The 27,967-nt window shown below is 47.7% G+C and overlaps 1 protein-coding gene across 3 annotated transcripts in view; it reads right to left on the reverse strand.

Moving 5' to 3' along the window:
* The window catches only part of FARP2 (FERM, ARH/RhoGEF and pleckstrin domain protein 2), a 750,352-nt gene that overhangs the window by 113,040 nt on the left and 609,345 nt on the right, over nucleotides 1-27,967 (reverse strand). For all 3 annotated transcript variants that reach the window (XM_030215608.1, XM_030215609.1, XM_030215606.1), the window contains 2 exons: nucleotides 25,700-25,781; nucleotides 5,702-5,939 (listed from right to left, as the gene is read on the reverse strand). In XM_030215608.1, coding sequence (XP_030071468.1) covers nucleotides 5,702-5,939; nucleotides 25,700-25,781 — 320 coding nt within the window. The remainder of the gene's footprint in view (nucleotides 1-5,701; nucleotides 5,940-25,699; nucleotides 25,782-27,967) is intronic.

Genomic DNA, 27,967 nt, shown 5'->3' on the forward strand with positions numbered 1-27,967 from the left:
GACAACCAGGCCGGTACTGTCTGCTGTCCAAAAATTGAGAGCGAAAGCCCCCTGAAGAAGGACAATCAGAGGCTTTCGGCTTACCTTCTGGCAACCGCTGTGACTTAGTTTCTCCCAGTTCTTTCACCAAGATCTTCTCCAAATAGCTATTTGCCTGAAAAGGGGAGTTTAACTAGATGTGATGTGAATTTGATGTTGCATCTGCCCAATGCCACAACCAGAGTTGACGACATGCTGTGACAGGCAAAGACATACTGCAGACCGTAACTTGTAACATGTTACAAATAGCATCCACCGAGTAGGCCAACCCACTTCCACCTGGGTGTTATAGTGCCCATCCTGTGTTGCCAACTACTGATGCCACTTCAGGCATGCTCTTGCCACAAACAAGCTGCACACTGTTGCTTGAAGGCCTAAAGAGGCCACTTCAAAGGCTTGTTTCAGCGAGCCTTCTAGCTTCCTATCCTGTAGGTCTCCTAGGGCAATGCCTCCTTCCACTACTAAGGTGGTCTTTTAAGTCACCACTGTAACCAGGGAGTCCACCCTGGGAAGCTGCAATTTAAACTTTCTCTTCTGGAACTAAAGAGTAAAGGCGAGCCCCATGTCCGATGAGACCCATTCTGTTGTAATCTGGATGCACTGGGAATGCCTTAAAAGGATCTCTAAGCCCCCTCATGATTGACGAAGATGAACTGACGCCGAAGCAGAAGGCTCCTCAACTGAAAGCACAACCAATGCCTCAGAAATAAGAGCACTGAGCTCCTCTTTATGAAACAACCTCAGTACTTTTGGAAAAACCTGATTCTCAGGAGGGAGCTCTCTCTCCCTTCTCTAACGGCTCCTTCAACAATGACTCCTTTGAATAGACCAAGGCCACATCAGATAAGGAGGCGGAAACAGAGATAGCCTCATCTGCTCACTCCTGGAGGTCTAAATGAGATCTTTTAGGAGTCGGAAGGGTAGTGGGGCGAAGAACTGAAGCACCTTGCAGCAACAACTCTGACTACCCCAGTGTAAAAGTAAAATAAACTCTGGAGAAAAAGATCCCGATGCAGTTGAATGCTCTGTTGGGCCCTTAGGCTGTAAAATGGCAGCTATGCTCTGTGCGTGATCAGACAGAGGCTGCTCCTCAATGAAAGTTGTTCCTGACAAAATGGCACCCATTCCTGCACTCTCCTGTATTAAACTGTGCACTGGCCCTGCCGGAGAGCCCAAAGACCCTGGCATATTCACATGCTGCGCCAAATCTGAAAATGTACTACTGCCGACCATTTCCTCTGTGTCCTGTAGGATTCCCAGCTTGCACGCACTGCAACACCCTGACACCGGTCAGAAGATCCCACAATAGGAACACCGCTTAACTGCCTCCATGGGAGTCACCTGTTGCGGTTCAGTCTGTAGCGGGCAGGCACAGACTGCTCGTCACTGGAGGACTATGGATGGCCAATGAACCCCAGATATCTTCATCCAACCAACCGCCATTCCCTGGGAGTTGAGCCCCCCCCCCCCCCCAGGTGCAGGTGGCCAGCGGGACTTGTCACCACCAGAGGGACGAGAACAAGTGGTTACCAGATGCCAGGCCAGGACCAAAAAGAGGGAGGTGTAAAGTTGAAGGCAAGGACACCGGTCAAGTAGAGAAGCTTTGGACACTCAGGCAGGATCTCGCAGTGAGGAGCTCGGGATACACAGGCAGGAACCCACAGTGAAAAGCTCTGGGAACTCAGGCAGAAGCTCACAATAGAAATGCTCTGGAAACTCAGGCAGAAGCTCACAGTAGAAGTGATCTGGAAACTCAGGCAGAAGCTCTCCGTAGAAATGCTCTGGAAATTCAGGCAGAAGCCCACAGTAGAGGTGTTCTGGAAACTCAGGCAGAAGCTTAGTGTAAATGCTCTGGAAATTCAGGCAGAAGTTCTCTGTACAAATGATCTGGAAATTCAGGCAGAGGCTCACAGTAGAAGCACTCTGAAACTTAGGCAGAGAAACAAAGAAGGGAAACTTTGGAGCCCTCAGAAAAGCCAGAGGTGAAAACCATTGCCGAAGCCCCGAGAGCTCTGAGAAGCAGGAAATTAAAGGGGCATGCTGGCATGGGGTGTGGCAAGGTGAGCGCTGCAAACGTAAAAAACACGGTGAGGGGAATGCGCTGATATCAGAATGCTTGAAAGCACATACCCGTGCCCCAAAGCCATGTCACTGGAATCATGCCATGCCGCCCCACAGTGTGGGAAAATCAAGCTCCCAGCCACTACCGGCGGCTCTCTTCCAGGTGAGGAGCGCAACAGTACCATTCACTCCGATTGTCACACGCGTAGCCCAATGTGTCCCATGCAGTAAGCCAGTATCCCTCCCCACACCACTTAGAACTTGCAGCCTTCCAAGCAGTTCTGAGTCAAACTTTAGTCAGACTTACCACTACTGGCTGCTCCCCCAAAGCTCACAGTCTCCACAAGTCTTACCACGTATGAGAAAGGCTCAGGACTGAAGCTCTGTAGCACACTCTCCAGCATAAAGAGAATCCACATATAGTGGAGAACTCAATAGATCCCACGGGTCGTGAAACAAGAAATAAAGAGGTGGGAAAAAAAGTCAGGCTATCCAAAGGATGGAACCAAATGTTTTTATGTAAAAAAACAAAATTTTATTAATCTTTAAACAAATAATGATATAATAATAACACATTAAAATTGACTCGACACAACGTTGTGTTTCGGCCGAAAGGCCTACATCAGGAGTCTATAAACATAAACAAACGGTAAATAAATGAATTAATTGGTAAATAAATTAAACATATATTAAACATTTATTTACCAATTAATTCATTTATTTACCGTTTGTTTATGTTTATAGACTCCTGATGTAGGCCTTTCGGCCGAAACACAACGTTGTGTCGAGTCAATTTTAATGTGTTATTATTATATCATTATTTGTTTAAAGATTAATAAAATTTTGTTTTTTTACATAAAAACATTTGGTTCCATCCTTTGGATAGCCTGACTTTTTTTCCCACACTCTCCAGCAAACATTTTTCCTTCTGCCTTTTTTTTTTCAAGGTTGTTGGGCCGGAAAAAAGGAGAGATCCACAGGAAACAGGAGAGAGGTGAAGGAAGAGAAGTAAATTTGTGGGGCACTACAGACAGGGATCTGAAGACCTCCAGGTATGACTATGCAGCAGTGCTTTTTTTGTAGGAAAAAAAGGTACCGGTACTCATTATGAGCAGGGTCACCATCTATTGCTCCGCCCCTATGGTAGCCACACCTACAGTAGCCACACCCTTATACCAGCCATTGCGCATATAAACAGGTATCATTGAAAATACTATACCAGCATAGGAGAAAAAATAACTTGTGATTTTTTTTTCATTATAAATAATTTCTGTAAGCTGTTACAGCTCCAGTATACACAGTACAAAATAAGACAGCAGAATGTAAATTCTCAGATTGGACATATTTCAAACACTAAAATTAAAATAAACTGATTTTTCTACCTTTGTTGTCTGGTGACTTTGTTTTTCTGATCATGTTGGTCCCAGACTCTGATTCTGTTGCTCTCTATCTATTCCTTTAACTCAGTTTCCAGGGATTCCTTTCCATTTATTTCTTAACTTCCCTCCTTTCTTCTTTATTTCTTGCCCTACCATCCATAGGTAAAAGCTGGGTCCTCCACAGACTTGACTGGAGGAGGTATAGAGTGGATCCAGCTTTTGCCTATTTTCTCCATCCATGTGCAGTTTTTTTCCTATTTTCCCTTTCTTTCAACTCCATCAGTATGCATCTCCTTCCTATTCTCCCTCCCCTCCATCCATATGCATCTCCTTCCTCTCTCTTCCCTCTCATCCATCCATGTCCAGCATTTTATCTCTCCCCTTCCATCTATGTCCAGCATTTCTCCTCTCTCCTCCCCTCCCATCCATGTTCATTTCACTTCCTCTCTCTTCCCTCCCCTCCATCCATGTCCAGCATTTCAACTCTCTCTCCTCCCCTCTGTGTCCAGAATTTATCGTTTCCCCTAAATCCATGTGCATCTCCTCCTCTACCTTCCCTCCCCTCCATCCATGTCCAGCATTTCTCCTCTCCCCCTCCATGTTCATCTCACTTCCTCTCTCTTTCCTCCTCTCCATCCATGTCCAGCATTTCAACTCTCTCCCCTCCCTTCCATCCATGTGCATCACCTTCCTCTGTCTTCCCTCCCCTCCATCTGTGTCCAGAATTTCTCCTCTCTTCTCTAAATCCATGTACATCTCCTCCTGTCTTCCCTCCCCTCCATTCATTTTCAGCATTTCTCCTCTCCCCCCTCCACTCCGTCCATGTGCAACTACTTCCTCGGTTTTGCCTCTCCTCCATCCATGTCCAGCATTTCTCCTCTCTCCCTTCCCCTCCATCTGTGTGCATCTCCTTTCTCTGTCTTTCCTTCCTTCCAACATTTCTCCTTTCCCTGCCCTCCACTCCATCCATGTCCAGCATTTCTTCTCTCTCCTCTCCCCTCCATCCATGTGCATCTCCTTCCTGTCTTCCCTCTCCTCCACCCATGTCCAGCATTTCTCCTGCCCTCCCCTCCATCCATCCATGTCCAGCAACTCTCCTCTCACACCTGCCCTCCCCTCCCATCCATGTCCAGTGATTTTCCTTTGCCCCTATCCTTCCCTCCCATCCATGTCCAGCAATTCTCCTGTCCCCTGGCCTCCCCCTCCAATTGTCCAGCAATTCTCCTGTCCCCTGGCCTCCCCTCCAATCCATATCCAGCGATTCTCCTCTGCCCTCTCCTCCCATTCATGTCCAGCGATTCTCCTCTCTCCTCCATGTCCAGTGATTCTCCTTTGCCCCCTATCCTCCCCTCCCATCAATGTCCAGTGACTCGCCCCAGACTCCACCTACCCCGGGTTCATTCCAACCCCAGCCCTAGCTGCTCGCCCTCAGCTCCCCGACTTTCCGTTCCTGCTGCCCTGTGTTGAAATCTTTTATTTTACTTGAAGTAGCAGTGGCAGTGAAGGCAGCAGGCAGGCTCGCCTCCTCGCTTCCCTTCCCTCAGCGTCCCGCCATCATGGAAAGGAAATCACATCAGAGGAAGGTGGGATGCTGAGAGGGAAGGGAAGGCTGGAGGTGAGCTGGCCTGCTGTTTTCACTGCCGCTTTGCCGCTGCGACTTGAGGTAAAATAAAAGATTTCAACACAGGGCAGCATGAATGGAAAGTCGGGGAGCTGAGGGCAGGTAGGTGAGACGGCCCTGAGAAAAAAGGTGCTGGTACACTGTACCAGCACACAAAAAAAAGCACTGTTCTGCAGACTCGAGGAACCCACAACGCTCAATTGGGGACCAGTAACTGTGAAATCTCCTTCCAGTCTTCCTCACAGCTCTTGCTACATCGAGGGTGCCAATACTGCAGCATTGCTCCCTGCCACTAGCATAATTGAGATGACCTTTGGTACAGACAACCCTGTCCACTGCACATTCCTACACTTTCCCACAACTACAGTATCTCTGACTGACTCCCAAGACTCTGTCAACTTTTCTTTTCCCCTTTTCATCCATTTATACATGCATCTTCCCCTGATCATTTCTCCAGATCTCCTGTTTCCTGGCCTTCTTTTGTACCTGCACATTGCTTTGATTCTGCATTCTAACTCACTCCTGTACACTGCTTTAATTCTCCCCCCTTGCCAACTCCTGCATCCTTCCTATTTCCTCCTGCCTCCCGTCTCCCACTTACTCTGGCAATCATTGTAGTCACTGTGCTCCGGAGTATAGTGTCGGCAGAGTCTGGTTAGGATCAGCTTGTAGTGCATCAGTCTCTGGATAGGTTTTAGCAGAAAGGCATTGAGAGGTAAGTAGCAAACCTTCTGCAACTCAAACTCCTTGTAAACTGCCTCCAGCCTTTTTAGCCGTCTTGTGTTTTTTTCTAGCTCTGTTAGTACCTTATTGTGTTTTTTCAGGTACCCAGCAAAGTCCTGGAAACAGGAAGTAAAAAAACAGAAAACTCATCTTAATAAACAAAACTATAGATTCCCATAAAAAAGACACTTCAAAGCAGTCTAAAGTTTTCTTTAAGAAAAGGAAACCTGCAAAACAGAATGTCCCCACAATATAATTTATAAACAGTTAAACTATAGTTTTAGAGGATAGTTTTGCCTATAAAAATAACAAAAAAGGCTCCTATTTTATTTATTTTACACATTTATAGACCACTTAAATCAAAGTGGTTTACAAAACAACATACAAAGCAAAATACATACAGCACCAACAATCCTATATAATAATTCTTACCTCCAACGTTCTAATGTGCCTGGGACCGTGGCTCCCTCGGAGGTGGTCTGCTAGGCAGTTTAGAATGCACTGACGTCAGTGATGTCACTGACAGCTGATTCCTAGGCAAGGGGAGGAGTAGGGAAACACGCGGAGCGTGTTTCCTTACTCCTCCCCCTGCCTGGGAAACAGCTGTCAGTGCCCCCCCTCGGCGCAACACCCAAGCCCCTGCCCTGCAAAACCGCGAGCCAGGTGTGTTTCCCTACTTCTCCCCCTGCCTACCAATGAGCTCTCAGTGCCCCCCCTCTCGGCGCAACACCAAAGCCCCTCCGCCCCGGCGCAGCACCCAAGCCCCTACCCCCCCGACACATCACCCAAGACTCTCCCCCCGGCGCATCACCAAAGCCCCTACCCCCCCCCCCCCCCCCCTCTCGGGCACATCAACTCCCTCCCACCCGCAGCCGCCAATACTAACGCTGTCCGGCCACTGCTGCTTCTCCTGTGGAGCAGCAGCGGCCGGTACAAAAAGAAAAAAGCCCAAAAAAGATTTTTAACCTGAAACGCAGCTCCGTAAACAGCCATCTGGCATTGGCTGTCGTCACTGCAGCCGCTCCTCCTCTCCCCTCCACATAACTGCCCCTGCAGGAAGACCCCGGAGGAGCGCAGCGACGTCAGAGGGGAGAGGAGGAGCAGCTGCAGAGATGACAGCCAATGCCAGATGGCTGTCTATGGAGCCGTGTTTCAGGTTTAAAATCTTTTTTTGGCTTTTTTCTTTTTGTACCGTCCGCTGCTGCTCAACAGGAGACACAGCAGCGGCCGGACAGCGTTAGTATTGGCGGCTGCGGGTGGCGAGGGGGTTGATGTACCGAGGGGGGGGTAGGGGCTTGGGTGATGCGCTGGGGGGGGGGGTAGGGGTTTGGGTGATGCGCCGAGGAGGGAGGGGAGGGTCGCTGGACATGGGTGGCTGGAGGGGGGCAGGGGGAGGTGAGGGTCACTGGACATGGGTGGCTGCAGGGGGAGAGGAGGGTCGCTGGACATGGATGGCTGCAGGGGGGGGCAGGGAAGAGGGAGGTGGGGAGGGGGTCCTGAGACCAGATGGGTGGCTGCAGGGGAGGGCAGGGGAGACATAAGGGACGCTGCAGGGGGGCAGGGTGAGAGGAGGGTCGCTGGACATGGGTGGCTGCAGGGGGGGGCAGGGGAGAGAGGTGGGCCGCTGGACATGGGTGGCTACAGGGGAGGCAAGGGGAAAGGAGAGGAGGGTCGTTGGACATGGGTGGCTGCAGGGGGGCAGGGGACAGGAGGGTCGCTGGACATGGGTAGCTGCAGGGGGAGAGGAGGGTTGCTGGACATGGGTGGCTGCAGGGGGGGCAGGGGGAGAGGAGAGTCGCTGGACATGGGTGGCTGCAGGGGGAGCAGGGGAGAGACGAGGGCCGCTGAACATGCGTGGCTGCAGGGGCAGAGGAGGGTTGGTGGGGAGGGGGTCCTGAGACCAGATGGGTGGCTGCAGGGGGGCAGGGGAGACAGGAAGGACGCTGCAGGGGGGGGGGATTACCTTGCTAGCGCCCGTTTCATTGCCTACCGAAACGGGCCTTTTATACTAGTAACATCAATAAAATATATGGAAAGCTCCTAGAACTAGCTCCAAAAGCACATATGTTGTCTTGCTTAACGTTACAATTGCTCTGAGGCTAATGAAATTATGTGAGTGTACACTGTGCAAATATAGGCATATTTAATAAAGTACATGTGTACCTTGTAACTCTCTCAGCTATGGCCAAATGCTGTTAGCAGGAATACCTACACATGCATTTGAGGGTCACCTGAAATTTGCCTTTTAAGGCATTCCTAATGCATCCAGATATTTAGGACTTGATTACAACAGAATGGGTCTCACCGGACGTAGGGCTCGCCTTTACTCCTTAGTTCCAGAAGAGAAAGTTTAAATTGCAGCTTCCCAGGGTGGACTCCCTGGTTACAGTGGTGACTTAAAAGACCACTTTAGTAGTGGAAGGGGGCAAGCAGTGCAGCAAGACCTCATGGATTTCATCTCCAACATGTATGTGACCTACCCTAATGTGATGGGTTTTTTTCCTTTCTATTTTAGTCTGTAAGCTGCCTAGGCATCACTGATAGGCTGGATAGTAAGTACTCAAACTTGAAAACCTTAACAACCCAATTGATGAGGATACCAAAGACTGCCTTAACTTCCTACTACAGTGAGATTTCCAGTATCTGCCTGCTACAGCAACACATTTTATTTATTTCACATGCTTGATATACAGCATGCAGCCTAACAAAGGCTTCAATGTGGTTTACCAAAAACAATTCAAGAAAAACTTACAAGAAAGAAAAGAAAACAGAAAGGAAAAGAAGAAAAGGGACTTGGGGAAGGAAGGCACACCACAGAGTGAAGAAGGAACAGAGGGAAAGGAAAAAGAAGGGCAGTCACAATAGAAGAGCTGATAGGAAAGGTTATGATGGTAAGGCAAATGCAATTCTGAAAGGTGAGATTTTAAGGCTGATTTGAAAGAAGCAATGGTGGGTTGATCCCGAACCTGATGCAGGAGCTCATTCCAGAGTTTAGGGCCTAGATAACTAAAGGCAGAATCTCGAGTGCATGCTCTAGACCTAATAGCTTGCAGATTCACAGAAGCACACCTCTTCAACTTAGAGGCCATCATATGGGATGAAGTACCTTGCTCTGACCACTACAGGCTAACCCTGACCCTCGACTGGAGAGAACATTTGACCCACAATGAGACACCAACCTATAAAACACGTGGCAGAATCGACAGTGAGCAATTTTGGTCAAAAATGTACAGACCATTGGCTGACATTGAAAGAAACCACAGACCGTGACACAGGGGCGTAGCCACGGGTGGGCCTGGACGGGCCTAGGCCCACCCATTTTCCCTCCAGGTTCGCCCATCCACAACCTTCGCGTGCTGTCGCTGCCCATTTGTCCCGCGGAGGCAGCGTTCCCTTCCTGCCCTGTCTTCTCCCCAGGCTCCGCTGCATCGTCTCTGCAAGTGGAATCCTTCTCCTTTTCGGCCGTCGTGCTGCGCTGCCATACACACAGGCAGCTTCGCTCTCCCCCACCGCGTTCATCCGGCCCTAAACAGGAAGTGCATCATAGAGGGCCAGAATGGACGTGGCGGGGGAGGAGTGAAGCTGCCTGTGTATATGGCAGCGCAGCGCGACAGCCGAAAAGGAGAAGGATTCCACTTGCAGGGACGATGCAGCAGAGCCTGGGGAGAAGACAGGGCAGGAAGGAAACGCTGAACGCTGCCTCCACGGGACAAAAGGGCAGCGACAGCGCGCGAAGGTTGTGGATGGGCGGGCCTGGAGGGAAAATGGCTGAGCTGCTGGGACATGGGAAGGAGAGAGGAGGAAGGGACTTGAGGGAAGGGAGAGAGCTGCTGGGACATGGGAGGGAGAGGAAGAAGAGACTGGAGAGAAGGGAGAGAGCTGCTGGGACATGGGAGGGAGAGGAGGAAGGGAGAGAGCTACTGGGCATGGGAGGGAGAGGAGGAAGGGGCTGGAGAGCTTCTTGACAAGGAAGGAAGAGGAAGAAGGGACTAGAGGGAAGGGGAGAGAGCTGCTGGACATGGGATGGAGAGGAGGAAGGGATTGGATGGGAGAGAGCTGCTGGACATGGGAGGATAGGGAGAGAAAGAGGGGAGATGGATGAAAGGATGCAGAGAGAAAGGGGAGAGACTGGAAGGATGTGGAGAGAGAGGGGAGACTGAACAGAAAAGGGTAGAGAGATAGAGAGACACTGGATATAAGGAGAGGGGAGATAGAGACACTACATGGAAGGATCAGGAGAGAGGGTAGATGGGTGGAAGGATGAGGAGAGAAAGAGGGAAGAGACTGGATGGGAGGGTAGGGAGAAAAAGGAGACGCTGGATGCAAAAGAAAGAGGGGAGACACTGGAAGGATGGGGATGGAAAGAGGGTGAGGACAGAGTAGGGAAAGACTGGAGAATAAGAGGAAGGGGCATGTGGAGAACAAGGGTGAGGAAAAGATGAAAAGCCATAGGTGATGAATGGACAGGAAACCCTGGCAAGAGAAAGACGAAGGAAAGCAGAATCTAGAGACTGGGAGCAACACAATGAGAAAAAGTAAACGGCCATACAACAAAGGTAAAGAAAATAATTTTATTTTTAATTTAGGATAAAGTAATATGGTACCTGTGTTAATAAAGTTTCGGAGACCAATACTTCCTTCCTTAGGTCAGGAGAGGATACCATAACAGCATTATACTGACCTGAGCTTAGGTCAGAGAGGATACCATAACAGCATTATACTGACCTGAGGCAGGAGGTTTTGGCCTCTGAAAGCTCATTGAAAAGGGTGTTAGGCTATTAAATTATTTTCTGAAACCTAATGCACTGAAAAGCAGCACTTTACCCCTGTGTAACAAATACATCTGATTAGTGTGACTAAATTTTGCTGGGGAAGGGGGGTAGAGAGAAAAGTTTGTGCCCACCCACTTTAGGTTCAGAACCATCCAAAATTGGCAGTCTGGCTATGCTACTGCCGTGACAGAATGGGAAAAATGATGCCTGACAGTCTTAGACAAAATCACACCACCAAGGACAGCACCATGGTTCACCAATAACTAAAAGAATTGAAAAGATCCTGCAGAAAACTGGAAAGACAATGGTAGAAGAGCAAAACAGAGGACAATAAATCAAAATGGAAGCTGGCGATAAACTACAAAGCTATACTGAGAAAGACTAAATTACAATTCTATGGAACAGACTACAAGAATACCAGAAAACTGTACAGAATAGTGAACAGCCTTCTAAACGCTGACAGCAAAAACACCTTCAGCCGATGAACTAGCTCATTGTTTCGAAATTAAGATAACAAACCTAAGAAAAGGATTCCTGGATGGAGGCAGAGACCTGTGGGCTCATTTTCGAAAGAGAAGGACGTCCATCTTTTGACATAAATCGGAAGACGGACGTCCTTATCCCAGGGACGTCCAAATAGGTATAATCGAAATCCGATTTAGGACGTCTCCAACTGCACTCCGTCACAAGGATGGCCAAAGTTCAAGGGGGCGTGTCAGAGGTGTAGCAAAGGCGGGACTTGGGCGTGCCTAACACTTGGACGTCTTTGACCCATAATAAAAAAAAACAAGGACGTCCCTGATGAACACTTGGACGTTTTGACCCGGACCTGTTTTTCTTACGACTAAGGCACAAAAAGGTGCCCAAAATGACCAGATGACCACCAGTGGTCACTAACCCCCTCCCACCCTTAAAAAACATCTTTAAAAATATGTTGTGCCAGCCTCAGATGTCATACTCAGGTCATGACAGCGCATGCAGGTCCCAGGAGCAGTTTTAGTGGGAACTGCAGTGCACTTCAGACAGGCGGACCCAGGCCCCTAACCCCGCCTACTTGTTACATTTGTGGAGGGAACAGCGAGCTCTCCAAAACCCACCACAAACCCACTGTACCCATATATAGATGCCCCCTTCACGTGTAAGGGCTATGGTAGTGGTGTACAGTTGTGGGTAGTGAGTTTTGGGGAGCTCAGCACACAAGGTAAGGGAGCTATGTTCCTGGGAACAATTTATGAAATTCACTGCAGTGCCCCCTAGGGTGCCTGGTTGCTGTCCTGGCATGTCAGGGGGACCAGTGCACTACAAATGTTGGCTCCTCCCATAACCAAATGGCTTGCATTTGGCCATTTCTAACATGAACGTCTTTAGTTTTGAAAATCGCCGAAAGTCAGAAACGTCCATGTCTAGGGATGACCAAATCTAGGGACGTCCAAATTTAAGGATTTGGACGTCTCTGACGGTATTTTCGAAACAAAAGATGGACATCCATCTTGTTTCGAAAATACGGGTTTCCCCGCCCCTGGATTTTGCCGTTTTGCAAGGACATCAAAATCGCAACTTGTACATCCCTTTTGAAAATGCCCCTCTTAGAAACCTACATGAATGAACTAATCAGGAACGATGAAGCAAGAGATGCAGACAGAACATGGATCTCATTCACACACCCAGACATAAAAGTCGTCAGCCAAATGCTAACAAAATTCGCCAAAGCTGGACACTGGACATTTTCCCAAACTATCTACTGAAAGAAGCCCCCACTAACTTCACCGAACAACTATGCTATCGGAAGACATCTTTCCCAAAATGAAAGGCAATACCTAAAAATGCGAAACTAAGCAAAAGCAATATCAAAACCTATAGACCAGTAGCATCCATAACTCTCATAGCCAAACTCATGGAAGGAATAGTTGCCAAGCAACTAATGGAACATCTGTCCAAGTTCTCAATACTCCACAACTCCCAATTAGGCTTCAGACCACAATATGGCACCGAAACAGTCTTAACACCCATTGCCAACTTTAGGAAAGAAATTAGTATGGAAAAAAAGATCCTACTCCTACAATTTGACATGCCATCGGCATTTGACATGGCAGACCATCAAATACTACTACAACTTCTGTAGTTGTCATCGATCAGAAACTTATCTTCCAACCCCAAGCCACAAATGTGATATCCAAGATGTTCCAAGCGATGTGGCAGCTGAGGAGGATAAGGAGCTATTTCCCCAGAATGATGTTCCACATGCTAGTACAAACAACAGTACTCACGCACATAGATTATGCAATGGATTATATGCAGGATGAAAGGAACAAATCCTGAAAAGACTGTAAACGGCCCAGAACACAGCTGCAAGACTAATTTCTGAGAAGCCATGCTATGACAGAGCCAGTCTGCTACTCCAGTCCCTACACTCTCGATCAAAGCATGAATAGCTATCAAACTATGCACCACCAAGGTTAACCAAATAATTTTTGGTGACGCCCCAGCATACACGACTGACCTCATCGCTCTACCATCGAGAAACACAAAAACTGAAACTAGAAACTTCCTAACACTCCATTACCCAAGATGTCAAAAACTCTCTTACAAATCGGTATATGCTGCAAGCTTTTCATACCGAAGCACCAAATGGTGGAACTCTACCCAAATCCCTCAGAACACTAAGCACCTATACAAACTTCTGTAAATAACTGAAGACGTTCCTGTTTTGAACATTCTATCTTGAGGAGGACAAAGGCTAGTAACCAAACACCCATATAGTGTACTATAATGATCATTCACACTGAACCCCACCCATCCAACCCATGACCTAAATATGTCACCCTTCACCAATAAGTCTCATCCATCATCAGCCCACAGTCTAATCATTATTATCATCTGCAACAAATTCTTCTTTTTATGTACATCTTTTCCTTATGATTTTCTTTATACAGTGTCACCTTATCTGTAATATAACCTATTGGCACTGTCATATCTACAACCTTGTAACCATCTACTCATGGCACTGCTATCTTTGTGACCTTGTAACCATCTATTTTTATGAGCCACACAGAAACAGACTTGTCTGGATAATGTGGGACATAAATGTTGTTATAAATAAATATAAATAAATCAAGGGAGAGGGCTAGATGTGATTTATTTAGATTTTAGCAAAGCCTTTGACACAGTTCCATATAGATGACTAATAAACATTTTTCTAAGTGATATTGCTGAAGGGCTGTCTGGTAAGGTTGCCTCTTTGCATATAATACCAAAATCTGCAATAGGATAGACACCCTGAGAAAGGACCTAGCCAAGATTTAAGAATAGTTTGGAATTTGGTAGTTAAGACGTAATTCTAAAAAATGCAGGGTCATGCATTTAGGCTGCAAAAACCCAGGGAACAGTAAAGTTTAGAAGGTGAAAATCTTTTTGTGCACAAAAGAGTAGCGGTACTTGGGTGTAGCTATATGTGACCAAACAGGCAGAGTAGTCGATTGCAAAAGCAAGAAGGATGCCTGGGTGCATAAGGAGAGGAATGGCAAAGGAGGTGATAATGCCCCTGTATAAGACTGTAGTGAGACCTCAATTAGAATACTGTGTACGATTCTGGAGACCACAGCTTCAAAAAGTTAAACGGGATGGAGTTAGTCCAGAGAGCAGCTACTAAAATGGTCAGTGGTCTTCATCATAAAGTGTATGGGGACAGACTTAAAATTCTCAATATGTATACTTTGGAAGAAAGGTGGGGGAGGGGAGATATGATAGAGATGTTTAAATACCTATGAGGTATAAAAGCACAGGAGGCAATTCTCTTTCAATTGAAAGGAAGCTCTGGAACAAGGTGACATAGGATCAAGGTAATGAGGATAGACTCAGAAGCAACCTGATGAAACACTTCATGGAAATGGTGGTGAATTCGTGGAATAGCCTCCTGGTGGATGTGGAGATGTAAACTGGATCTGAATTCAAGAAAGCTATTAAAGATTTACATGCTGTGCATTTGAAGTTAGAAATGATGAAAAATACTGCTAGGGCTCACAGTCTATGTTTTCTTAATTTTCCTTCAATATATTTATTGTCTCAAGAGATCCTTTTGAGGAATTACCTCAAGGAAATCTTGGAACTACCTAATTCTAAAACTGTTTCCTTGAATAATTGCTATTATTTGTCTGTTAAGAAGCTGCTCCAAGTTGACCAGCACGGTTTAGATCAGTTGGTAACAACAACTGGAGGTTGATTTAACTGCTTTTATGTTTTGACTAGTAAAAGAACAACAGAAAGGAAAAGGGAGCTAGCAAGGTTTCAGGGCCCCCTCCTTACCTCCCTCCCTCCCTCCTCCGATGTCCAGGACCCCTCCCCTCCGAGTTCCATGCCCCCTACACCTGCCTCCCTCCTTCCATCCCTCAGAGTTCCACGCCCCTCCTTCTGGCCTCCCTCCCTCTCCTCCGAGTTCCAGGACCCGCCCCTCCCTCTCCTCTGAGTTCCAGGACCTGCTCCTCCCCCTCCTCCCCTCTCCTCCCCCCGTCTCAGGACCCCCTCCCACCATCTTAGGACCCCTCCCTCCCCTCTTCTCTCGTCTCAGGACCCTCTCCCCACTCCAGTCCGATGGCCCCACTCCCGTCCAAGTTCCACGCCCCCCCTCCTCCGATTTCCGCCACCCAGCGCCTCCCTCCCTCTGTCTAAGTTGCCTCCGAGTGCAAGGAAGACGTGTGTGGGTGCCCCAGCCCTTCGTAAGTGGCAGCTGTTGTTTAAAATGTTTTACCTCCTGCTCCACCGGCAACGGTGAAATCCAGCATGCACGGACACCGCTTCAGACTGCCTTTGCTTTCGCTTCTGTTTCAGCTGTTTCTCTGGTCCCGCCCTCATTTCCTGTTTGTGGAAGCGCGGGACCAGAGGAATAGCTGAAACAGAAGTGAAAGCAAAGGCAGTCTGAAGCAGCGTCCATGCGTGCTGGACTTCACTGTTGCCGGCGGAGCAGGAGGTAAAACGTTTTAAACAACAGCTGCCACTTACGAAGGGCTGGGGCACCCGCACATGTCCTGCTTGCACTTGGAAGCCACAGAGAGAGAGGGAGGGAGGCGCTGGGCGGCGGAAATCGGAGGAGGGGGGGCGTTGAACTCGGACATGAGTGGGGCGGAAGGAGGGAGGGAGATAGGGGGTCATGGAACTCGGGGGGGGGGGGGGCAGCGTTTGTTCCCTCTCACTTCCCATTGGTCCGCCCTGTGACGTCATCCCCAGGGCGGACCAATGGGAACTGTGTTACGAACCCAGGCAGCCAGACGGAGGTGCAAATTATTATATAGGATGTTATCAAAAACTAGAGCTACCCTTTTGGTCACTTTTGCAAAAGAGTGATACTGAAATCTTTTTTGGCAAGAAAGAACTGAGCTTCTCTGGTGGTAACATTAATGTTTTTCCAGATATCTCCAGAGTCACTCAGCTCAGGCATAAAGCCTTTTTGGCTTTGAAACCTCACATGTTGGCTCTGGGCACAACTGTTTTCCTTAAATATTCGTGTAAATGTCTTATTGCTTTCCAAGGGAAGAAATTTATATTTTGGGAACCTTATCAATTAAAACATTTTCTTAAGGGTCAAGAGAAATGATGAGCTGTATTAGCAGTGTATTAACACAGCGAGCAATGATATATGGGATTATATCCTTGATTTTCATGAATTTGATTTGTTGGGGATAAATTCTCCTCTTCTCTGATGTAGGCTTGATGACAGTTTCTGTTTGAAGATGAGATTCTTGGGTTTTCCTTTTAGTTTACGTCAATTCCTATTTCTGTTATGATGGAAATGTAAAAATTATTTAAAAAATAAAAACAAATTATGTGAACCACTTACAATTAGAAACACTTAACGTTCTCAAAAAGTTCTGCCTTCAACAAACTTTCAACAATATATTTAAATAACATCAAAATATGGAGGCAAAAAGACCTCAGTATACAAATTCTCCCAATTCCAGCTAATAGTAACATATAGTAACATAATAAACTGATGGCAGATAAAGACCTATATGGTCCATTCAGTCTGCCCAACAAGATAAACTCATTTTACATGGTATGTGATACTTTATATGTATACCAGAGTTTGATTTTTCCTTGCCTTGTCAGTGCTGCGCTGCAGGGGGGATCAGCTGGTAAGTGCTGGCTTTTTTTTTGTTTTTTTGTAGTGGCATGGCGATTCGGGAAGGAGTCGGTCGGGAGGAGTGGGAGGTCCGAAGTCAGAGAGGAGAGGGCGGGTGTCTGAAGTCGGACAGGAGAGGGAGGTCTGTGGCAGTGTGCATCAGTCCATTGGTGTGCCTCATGCTGCTTTCATGTGGTTGGTCAGTGTCTCTGGTGACGTACCAGGAAGTACTGATGTCAATTCATGAGATGGAGAGCACGAATGCCTCAAGGTTTAAGTGCCACGGAGTCAGCTTCAGAACATTGGAGGTGCTTTTTCTTGTATAGGATAGGATGTGCAAGCTAAGCTTTCAGTCTGGAGGGCTTACCTTCTGTCTTTACTGGACTGCATTCACTTATTTAATATGGTGTTGGCTCCACGTATTTTATACCTTTTTCAAATGTTGCCCCTTTATCTGTCCAAACGGGATGAATGTACGTTGCACTGGGGTTTGCAGCAATATTTTTGGTTAGGCAAGAGAGTTTGTTTACCTATCTCCTCATCTCCCCTTACGTTCCCGCCCGAAACCTCCGTTCACAGGACAAATCCCTCCTCTCAGTACCCTTCTCCACCACCGCCAACTCCAGGCTCCGTTCATTCTGCCTCGCCTCACCCTATGCTTGGAACAAACTTCCTGAGCCCTTACGCCAAGCCCCCTCCCTGCCCATCTTCAAGTCTTTGCTTAAAGCCCACCTCTTCAGTGCTGCTTTCGGCGCCTAACTCTTACCTTTCAGGAAATCTAGACTGCCCCAATTTGACTGCCTCTATCGGACTGACTGTTCACTTGTCCTTTAGATTGTAAGCTCTTTGAGCAGGGACTGTCCTTCTATGTTAAATTGTACAGCGCTGCGTAACCCTAGTAGCGCTTTAGAAATGTTAAGTAGTAGCAGTAGTAGTAGTATCTCCATTTTGCAGACCCTACTACTACTACTACTATTTAGCATTTCTATAGCGCTACAAGGCATACGCAGCGCTGCACAAACATAGAAGAAAGACAGTCCCTGCTCAAAGAGCTTACAATCTAAATGTTTGGCAGCAGGGGCTTCACTGGGGAATCTGTTTTGGACGTCCTGTGGTCTTGGCATTTTGGAAGCAGCTTCTGGCCATGATTTCTACATGGTAGACATGCAAACTATATCTGGACCATACCATCCTATTTGGGGAGTTTCATATTGAGCAACCTGTGCCCAGGAGTATGAACGGTTTTCTAAGCTGGGCAGTGCTTCTAGCTCAAAAGACTGTATTGCTTGCTTAGCTTTCCTCGCTCCTGCCTGATCCACAGTTGTGGCGCACGCAACTGTTCTTATAGCTGCGCTTGGAGCTTATGGACATCCGTTATTTTCACTCCCCTGTGGGTTTGGAATTTCAACAAGTATGGGAATGTTTTTGGTCCCAGCACTTGCAAACAGCAGACTTCGTAATCTTTAACGGATTGTCAAGCACTGGATGGTGCTGATTTCTATGGTTAGGTGGGTTGAGGGGAGTTTGAGTTATTGTAAAACTGTTTGAGTGGAGTTATGATTCTGTGCAGTTTTGATTGTAAGATCTTACTTTTCAAGATTACTTTTGTTATGTATTGAGGTATTATGTTCAGTTTATCTTTGACCACTCAATAAAAATGATGCTGGGGGAAAAAAGTCACTTTTGTCATACACTGAGTTAAGGCTTAATATGTGCAGGAATGAGGTAGAATGGCATTCTGACGCTTCTTGCAGCTGTGGAAGTGGTCACCATGCCCCAGTGCTCTCACTATTTGCTGACTCCCCCCTCCACCCCAACATGGTCCCGCATTTCTCCTTCTCAATGTCTTGTCCCCTGCCAGCCAGCAATCCAGCATCTCTCCTTGCCTTTACCCCACACACCCTAGTATACCTTTTAAAAAATTCTCTTCTTAAGTTCAGCAGTGGCAGCAAGCAGCAATTCACACACACTGTTTGTGCCAACCCTAGTGCCTTCTTTCTGATGCAACTTCCTGTTTTTGTATAGGTAGGAAGCATCAGAGAGAAGGCTGTGGGGTTGGCACAAGCAGTGTGTGTGAATCGCTGCTTGCTGCCACTGACCTCTAGAAGAGAAGAGAGTTTTTTAAAAGGTACACTGGGGTGTGGGGGGTTAAAGACAAGGGGAGAAGCCAGGGCCGTGCCAACACGGTAAGCGAGGTAAGCATGGCAGGGGGGCGCTTCCCTCTGGGGGGCGCCGCCGCACCATGCTCACCTCGCACGCCCTCCCGCTCCCATTGTTCAACTGCCCGCCCTCTTCTCCCCCCCCCCCCAACATCCCTTTTCTTTTTTTTTTACTTTTTAAATTTACCTCCGTGGCGGTTCCGGCAGCACAGCGTCAGTGAAGGAGGCGGCGCTCCCGATGTCTCTAGCCTTCCCTTCGCTGTGTTCCGCCTTCTTCTGACGTCATTTCCTTGACGTCAGAAGAAGGCAGAACACAGCGAAGGGAAGGCTAGAGACGTCGGGAGCGCAGCGCTACCTCCTTCACTGACGCTGCGCTGCCAGAACCGCCACGGAGGTAAATTTAAAAAGAAAAAAAAAGAAAAGGGATGTTGGGGGGAGAGAAGAGGGCGAGCAATTGAACAATGGGAGCGGGAGGGCAGGGGAGAGACGAGAGCATGGATGCGAGGGGGGGGGTCATGGAAGGGAGAGAGGGGAATTGCTGGAAAAGGATGAATGGAGGGGGCAGGGGACAGAGGAGCATGGATGGGCATGGATTGGGAGGGCAGGGCTCAGGGAGAGAGGGGAATTGCTGGAAAAGGATGAATGGAGGGGGCAGGGGACAGAGGAGCATGGATGGGCATGGATTGGGAGGGCAGGGCTCAGGGAGAGAGGGGAATTGCTGGAAAAGGATGAATGGAGGGGGCAGGGGACAGAGGAGCATGGATGGGCATGGATTGGGAGGGCAGGGCTCAGGGAGAGAGGGGAATTGCTGGAAAGGGATGAATGGAGGGGGCAGGGGACAGAGGAGCATGGATGGGCATGGATTGGGAGGGCAGGGCTCAGGGAGAGAGGGGAATTGCTGGATAGGGATGAATGGAGGGGGCAGGGGACAGAGGAGCATGGATGGGCATGTATTGGGAGGGCAGGGCTCAGGGAGAAAGGGGAATTGCTGGAAAAGGATGAATGGAGGGGGCAGGGGACAAAGGAGCATGGATTGGGAGGGCAGGGCTCAGGGAGAGAGTGGAATTGCTGGAAAAGGATGAATGGAGGGGGCAGGGGACAGAGGAGCATGGATTGGGAGGGCAGGGCTCAGGGAGAGAGGGGAATTGCTGGAAAAGGATGAATGGAGGGGGCAGGGGACAGAGGAGCATGGATTGGGAGGGCAGGGCTCAGGGAGAGAGAGGAATTGCTGGAAAAGGATGAATGGAGGGGCAGGGGACAGAGGAGCATGGATTGGGAGGGCAGGGCTCAGGGAGAGAGGGGAATTGCTGGAAAAGGATGAATGGAGGGGGCAGGGGACAGAGGAGCATGGATGGGCATGGATTGGGAGGGCAGGGCTCAGGGAGAAAGGGGAATTGCTGGAAAAGGATGAATGGAGGGGGCAGGGGACAGAGGAGCATGGATTTGGAGGGCAGGGCTCAGGGAGAGAGGGGAATTGCTGGAAAAGGATGAATGGAGGGGGCAGGGGACAGAGGAGCATGGATTGGGAGGGCAGGGCTCAGGGAGAGAGGGGAATTGCTGGAAAAGGATGAATGGAGGGGGCAGGGGACAGAGGAGCATGGATGGGCATGGATTGGGAGGGCAGGGCTCAGGGAGAGAGGGGAATTGCTGGAAAGGGATGAATGGAGGGGGCAGGGGACAGAGGAGCATGGATGGGCATGGATTGGGAGGGCAGGGCTCAGGGAGAGAGGGGAATTGCTGGATAGGGATGAATGGAGGGGGCAGGGGACAGAGGAGCATGGATGGGCATGTATTGGGAGGGCAGGGCTCAGGGAGAGAGGGGAATTGCTGGAAAAGAATGAAGAGGGGGCAGGGGACAGAGGAGCATGGATGAGCATGGATTGGGAGGGCAGGGCTCAGGGAGAGAGGAGAAATTGCTGGACATAGAGGGGAGGGAAGAAAGATGAAGGAGATGAAATGAGGGAAAAGGAAGAGAGGAGAAAAACTGCACATGGATGAAGAAAATAGGCAGAAGCTGAGGACCAGAAATGAAGAAGAAAGGAGGAAAGGAAAGAAATAAATGGAAAGGAAGCCTTGGAAACGGAGTTAAGAGGACAGATTGCAGCAGAATCAGATACTGGGCCAGCATGATCAGAAAAAGAAAGTCACCAGACAACAAAGGTAGAAAAAAAATCATTTTATTTTCATTTTAGTGTTTGGAATATGTCCACTTTGAGAATTTACATCTGCTATCTTATTTTGCAATGTATAGCAATTTGTTTCTAAGAATATTGCTGACAATTCCTGTCAGTGTGGCAAGTGGTGAGCGATCATTTTCACGGGGGGGGGGGGGGGGGGGGAGGGCCGCCGTCGCCGCCGCCAACTGATAGTCTGCAGGGGGGCGCCAGAGACCCTAGGCACGGCCCTGGGAGAAGCTGGATTACTGACTGGGAGGGGACGAGAGGGAGAGATGCTGGATCATTGGAAGTGGGGAAGAAGATTTGCTGGACCATTGGTGGGGGTGGGGGAGAGAAGGAGAAATGCTGAACAGGGAGGATAGGGTAAAATGGATACGGGGGATTCTGGATATGAAGTGGAAAAATAAGGGGATTCCAACTATGGGGGGAAAGAGAAGAATGGGAAAGTGGGAGAGATGCTGACTGGGGGAGAAGGAGATGGAGTGGAGAGAGTGTGGGAGATACTGACTATGGGGAGAAGGAGAAAGAGAGAGGGGGGGAAGAGGACTACAGCGGAAGGAGAAAAAGAGAAAGGAAAGCAGCTGCATGGGGGTATAGAAGGAAGAGGGGACAGGGAGATGTGTGAGGAGGGTGGTGGGTACAGAGGGTTAAAATGTGGTAATGGGAAGTGGGTGACAGAAGGGAAAGGAGATTTAGGAAGGAATGAGAGTAGAAAGGGGAAAGCTAGGGACTGAGAGAAAGAGATAGAAAGTTAACAGGTAGGTGAAAAGTAAAAAGAGGAATGTGGAGAACTGGAGGTTGAGAAAGTGGGTGAAATTGGAGTGGACAGAACAGCAGAAAAGAAAGGGAGGAAAAAGCTAAAAGGGAAAGATCAATACGTCCGAGGCAGATGTGATAGAATAGGAGGAATGAGGAGAAAGGACTAATGGACAGCAGTCACTGGAAAGAGTTAGCAGAAGACAGACAAGACAGCAGAAGAGTGAAACTAACTAGACCCAACATGATTGGAAAAATGTTTGTATTGTGAACCACTGCTGTATTTTTATGAATGGTGGGATATCAAATAAATTTTAACCATAAAAAGCCCAGACAACAAAGGTATGAAAAATGTTTTTATTCTAAATTTATGAACTGCGATATGTTAGTTTTGGACAGAGTGCATCATGGATGTCTTTGTATTATGTTCAGTACAAGAGGAAATGGAATTGGTTTTTATTTCTACCAGTGGCATAGCCACAGGTGGGCCTGGGTGGGCCGGGGCCCACCCACTTAGGGCTCAGGCCCACCTCAGTAGCACACGTTTAGCAGTAGCTAGTGGGGATCCCAGGCTCTGCCAGCTGAAGTCTTCCCCCTGATGGTAACGAAAATGCTACTCTCCACGATACCGGGCATCTGCGCATGTTCATTTTCAGCGCATGCCTGTTGCAGACTGCCACGGCAGAAAGAAGTGGTTTCCAACCAGCTGAGATATTTTTTGGTGGTTGGGGGGAGGGGGGAGAACACCCACCCACTTCTTGCCTAGGCCCACCCAAAATCTGTTGTCTGGCTACGCCCCTAATTTCTACAGTGTTGTGGTACATGCCAATTTTGACGTCTTCAGGTTACCAGTTCAGTTTTGAAAAGGGAGTTGATGATAAAATGAGGAAATTTTAAAAAGAAAGCAGGAAAAGAAGCTGGTGCAAAGGTTCAAAGTTTGCATGAGGCATGGATGCTATTTAAAAATACCATTTTGGAAGTACAAAAACTTAGGTTGTGAGCCCTTTAGGGACAGAGAAAGTACTTACAGAACTGCTTACATCTAGTAGCGCTATAGAAATAATTAGTAGTAAGTAAGTGGTATGTATTCAGGGCATTATAAGAGGTCAAAGAAAGACCAAATGACTGCTGACCTGATTAAAGAATAAACTGAAAGACACTATTAAAGCTAAAAGAATAATGTTCAATAAATGGAAAGTGAATCCAAGTGCTGAAAGTAGAATGGAACTTAAGCACTGGCAAATTAGGTGTAAATCATTAACAGGTCAAAAGAAAATTTGAAAAGAAACTTGCAATAGAGGCAGAATCTCATAATAAAATCATTTTCAACTACCTTAGAAGCAAAAAGCCTTTTAAGGGAATCGGTTGGATCATTAGATGATCAAGGCATAAAAAGTGGGTTAGGAAAGATAAGGTCATACTGGAAAAAAAATGAATGAATTTTTTTTTACATTGGTCTGTACTGAGAGGATATTAGGCAGAAGCTCACACCACAAACAGTCTGGTGGTAATTGAGGCAGTAAACTATAGTGAAACTGGAAATAGAGAAGTCAGTTACAAATAGAAGGGAAAAAATCTCCATGGTTGGAATACACCAAGTGTAAAACAATAGAGGAAGAAAAAAAGAAACCTCTCACAGATGGTGTCCAGAGGAATTTATTACAAAAGTCTTAAAAAATAGTAAGGGAGACCCGACACGACTTGTATTTCGGCCCTTCATGTGTCTCTTTAAAATTCTCTTTTTTTTTTTCTTAAGTTCTGCACTAAAGTGATTTGTTTTTACCTGGACTATAGCCTCCGACCATCTTGCTGACATTCACTCGCTATAAGCAAGATGGCGGAGGTTTGCTTTTTACTGGCTTTTATGTTAATAGTGGACAGGAATCTAACCAATCACAGGACCCCTTAAACTAACGTCATCCATTCCACTTCCACGTTAAGCCCGTTAGTGGACACCGTATTTAACTTAAAGATCCATTCCTGTTCTTTGTAATTTAACAAATGCTCTGGGTTGCCTCCCTCCCACCCAATCATGACATCATCTATGACTCGCCAATGAAGGTCAGCTATGGAATGCTTACTCCCTAACCAGTGAGAAACCAATGGGGCATGCTCTGTTTTGGTGACAATCCTTGACTTATGTTCATTCAAGCGTATCTTTATTGGCCTGCTACTACGACTCACATAAACCAAGCCACAAGGGCACTGTATGATATATACTACATTAACACTGTTACATGTGGTTTTTCTTTTAGCTTGTATAGTAAAGCCTGAAGTTCATCCACTGCGGTCCTGTGAGGGCTAACGAGCACCACTGACAGGACCCGCAGCGAACAAGTTTGCCCCTTTCTTCTTGACTTCTTGTTGATAGAATGTTCCTTCATACCAAAAATAATTATGCTTTATTACCAGTTCAGTCAGTTGCAATAAAAAGCTAGTGGAGATGCGGCTTGGAGTTGGCCTACGATCTAATACCTCTTTGATGGTATCCAAAGCCTCAGTCTGTGGAATCTTAGTATATAATGAAGTGATGTCCAACGTCGCCATCCATAGAGAGGATATCTCATTCCCCATCTGTGACAGTAATTGTAAAAAATGGGTCGAATACCTCAGAAAGGAGTTGATCTCCAATGTCATAGGCTGCTGAAATCGACAATTACAGAAGAAAACAAACCTCCACAATGGTAGAACCAGGAGAAAGGCACAGCGAAGGTGACACGATGGATGATGTCAATGAAACTACTACTGGACTCAGAAAAAGTTCACAGCAAGAGTTTATTGATAAAGACTGGACTCGACACGAGTCGTGTTTCGGCTGCTCTGGCCTGCCTCAGGAGTCCCTAAAACAACACGCAACAATTACCAAAACCCCATTCAGGGCTCAGCCTCCCCATACTCCAGCCCTTGCAGCTCAGCCCCTCCTTTCTGTGACAAAGCCTCCTCACTGGCTGGATCCTACCACACTCTGCAAGGGAAAGCTACAAAGACCTAAACTGTAAAAAATATCCAGACACTTTAGCCATAATTCTGACTTTGAGCACAGTAATTTACAAATTTGTACAATCCTACAAAAAAAAGTTGGCAATCCAAGGCTTCAGAGTCCTCAGCACATCTGATAGAACCCTCCCCCCCTAAACGTTTGGGCCCGAAGCACGTGCCTAATTTGCCTGTGCCTTAATCTGGCTCTGCAGCAGCTCTGCTCCCATCTCCGAACAGGAGTAAAGGAAATCAGACAGCGAAGGGGTAGCATTAGTGAAGGACAGCAGTAGGAAGTGGCAAAGCCTGCCAAGAAGCTGTTCTGGGTACCAGCTGGGGCAGCCCAAACATTAGGCAAGACTGGGCGATTGACTAGTAGCCTTCTTGGGGGCAGCAAAGAGCAGCTGCAGTAAAAGCAAAACGATAGGTTCTGACAGCCACACAAATTCAAGGAACCATCAACAATTTTAACCTGCTTTTATATAGGATATTTGTGTGAGGATAATGATGGAGCTTAATTATCAAGGCCTGAAAGTTAATTGAGAGGGGGAGGGGCAAGGCTGATGGTTTGCCTAGGGTGCCCACCTTTCTAACTGGCTTTGGATGCCAAACTTGCCTTCCCTTCTTTCTTAGGGAGTTACAAAGCAGCCCAATTTGACGCCAGCTCAGTTTATCATACTCCTAAGTCAACTACAAGTAGCCATGTTATCAATATTTGTCTTGCTCAGGGACCCAACATTTATTTTAGGAGATGCCTGATGAGGAACATGCACACTGTGATAAACTGAGACAAAATATTTCTTTCATTGCTACTGTAGTGTACAGTAGCCATTATTCAAATTACATACATAGAGCTCCATTAGACCTGTGTATTCAAAAGATGTGACAGACAGAATCTTCCACAACCAGAATTACTACTCTTACCTTTAGTGTGCGCATATTGTGGAGCATAACATCACCAATCCGCTGGTAATCTCCTTTTGCATGGGCATTGGAGCGTCCCTCCCTGAAACACACACAAAGGAACATCTGTAACAGGAGTTAGACTTGATCTCAGTGTGGATCCCTTCTGCCTTCCAACCACAACTGCATCTTTAAACTGTCTAAGGCAACTGTAGGGAAAGTGTCGTGAAGCCTCAAAATACTACCTGCATAGCTGCATGCTATTTTATAATACAACTAGTAAAAAAGGCCTGTTTCTGTCAGAAATGAAACGGGCGCTAGCAAGGTTTTCCTCGGAGTGTATGTTTGAGACAGAGTGTGTGTGAGAGATGGAGTGTGTGTGTCAGAGAGAGAATGAGAGAGAGAGACAGAGTGTGTGTGTGTGTGTTTGTGTGAGAGAGAGAGAGAGAATGTGTGAGAGACAGAGTGTCTGTCTTTGTGAGACTGTGTGTGTGTGACAGAGAGTGTGTCAGAGAGAGTGTATGTGAGAGACAGAGAGTGAGTGTGTGCTCCCACCCCCCCTCTCTCAGGACCCCCCTTCCTCCCCCTTTATGGTCTGAGGACCCCCTTCCACCCCCACCCTCTCTGGTCTTAGGACCCCCCTCACCCCCTCCCTCTCCCCTGCCCTCCAGCCACCCAAGTCCAGCGACCCTCCTCTCCCCCTGCCCCCCCTCCAGCCACCCATGTCTAGCGACCTTCCTCTCCCCCTGCCCCCCCTGCAGCCATCCGTGTCCAGCGACCCTCCTCTCCCCCTGCCCCCCCTGCAGCCACCCATGTCCAGTGACCCTCCTCTCTCCCCTGCCCCTCCTGCAGCCACCCATGTCCAGCGACCCTCCTCTCCCCCTGCAGCGGGCATGGAATGTTTTTTTTTCTTTTTTCGCGGGTTCTGAAGTTCACAGCATAATTGCAACGGTGACATCAGCCTGACTACAGAGCCTAGCTCAGCAACTCCGAAGGAGCCACGGACCTAGGCAGCAAGATTAGAACGTTGGCGGTGAGAATTATTATATAGGATTATCTTTTATTCTATAATCTTTGCATCTAAATGTAAGTACTATTTATGTGCTATAACACAATATTAGCACTTGCACACAGGAATGTCACATTCACGTGTATATGTACTCTGGGCTCACTAAGCATTATTCTGCAAATGATACTCACAACGCTCATAGTGCATATTTGCAAGGGAGCATATATAGGGGTGCGGGCAAAGTCAGGTCCCACATTTACACAAGTAACTTCATTGAATACTATAACATGCCCTAAAATGCAACATTTAGGTACACGCATTTATACCTGCCAGAGACCAAGTGTAAGTACTCATGCCTAAATGTTGGCATGTAAATGCAGACATGTGCTTTAACAGGATCTGATTTGCCCCTAAGTGGTTCCCAAACCACTTCTTAGAGTTCACGTGGAGGGGCATAATCAAATGGTGCTGGCCATCTATATGGGCGGCCATCTATATGGCCGGCGCCGCAAACAGCAGTCCCGAACCGTATTATCGAAAATGATGGCCGGCCATCTTTCATTTCGATAATACAGTTGGGGCCGGCCAAATGTCAGAGATGGCCGGGTTTGAGATGGCTGGCATCGGTTTTCGCCGATAATGGAACCTAATGCCGGTGATCTCAAACCCGGCCAAATCCAAGGCATTTGTTCATGGGAGGAGCCAGCATTTGTAGTGCACTGGTCCCCCTCACATGCCAGGACACCAACCGGGCATCCTAGGGGGCACTGCAGTGGACTTCAAAAATAGCTCCCAGGTGCATAACTCCCTTACCTTGGGTGCTGAGCCCCCCAAATCCTCCCCAAAACCTACTCCCCACAATTGTACACCACTACCATAGCCCTTAGAGATGAAGGGGGCACCTACATGTGGGTACAGTGGGTTTGGGGGGGGGGTTTGGAGGGCTTAACATTTACCACTACAAGTGTAACAGGTAGGGGGGATGGGCCTGGGTCCACCTGCCTGAAGTGCACTGCACCCACTAAATACTGCTCCAGGGACCTGCATACTGCTGTCAGGGAGCTGGGTATGACATTTGAGGCTGGCATAGAGGCTGGCAAAAAAATATTATTATTTTTTCTTTTGGGTGGGAGGGGGTTGGTGACCACTGAGGGAGTAAGAGGAGATCATCACCCGATCCCCTCCGGTGGTCATTTGGTCAGTTGGGGCACCTTTTTGAAGCTTGGTCCTGAAAAAAAAGGGACCAATTGAAGCCAGCAAGCCATGCCCAGCGAGAAATA

This window comes from Microcaecilia unicolor, chromosome 10 (assembly GCF_901765095.1).
Source record: "Microcaecilia unicolor chromosome 10, aMicUni1.1, whole genome shotgun sequence".
Classification (NCBI taxonomy): Eukaryota; Metazoa; Chordata; class Amphibia; order Gymnophiona; family Siphonopidae; genus Microcaecilia; species Microcaecilia unicolor.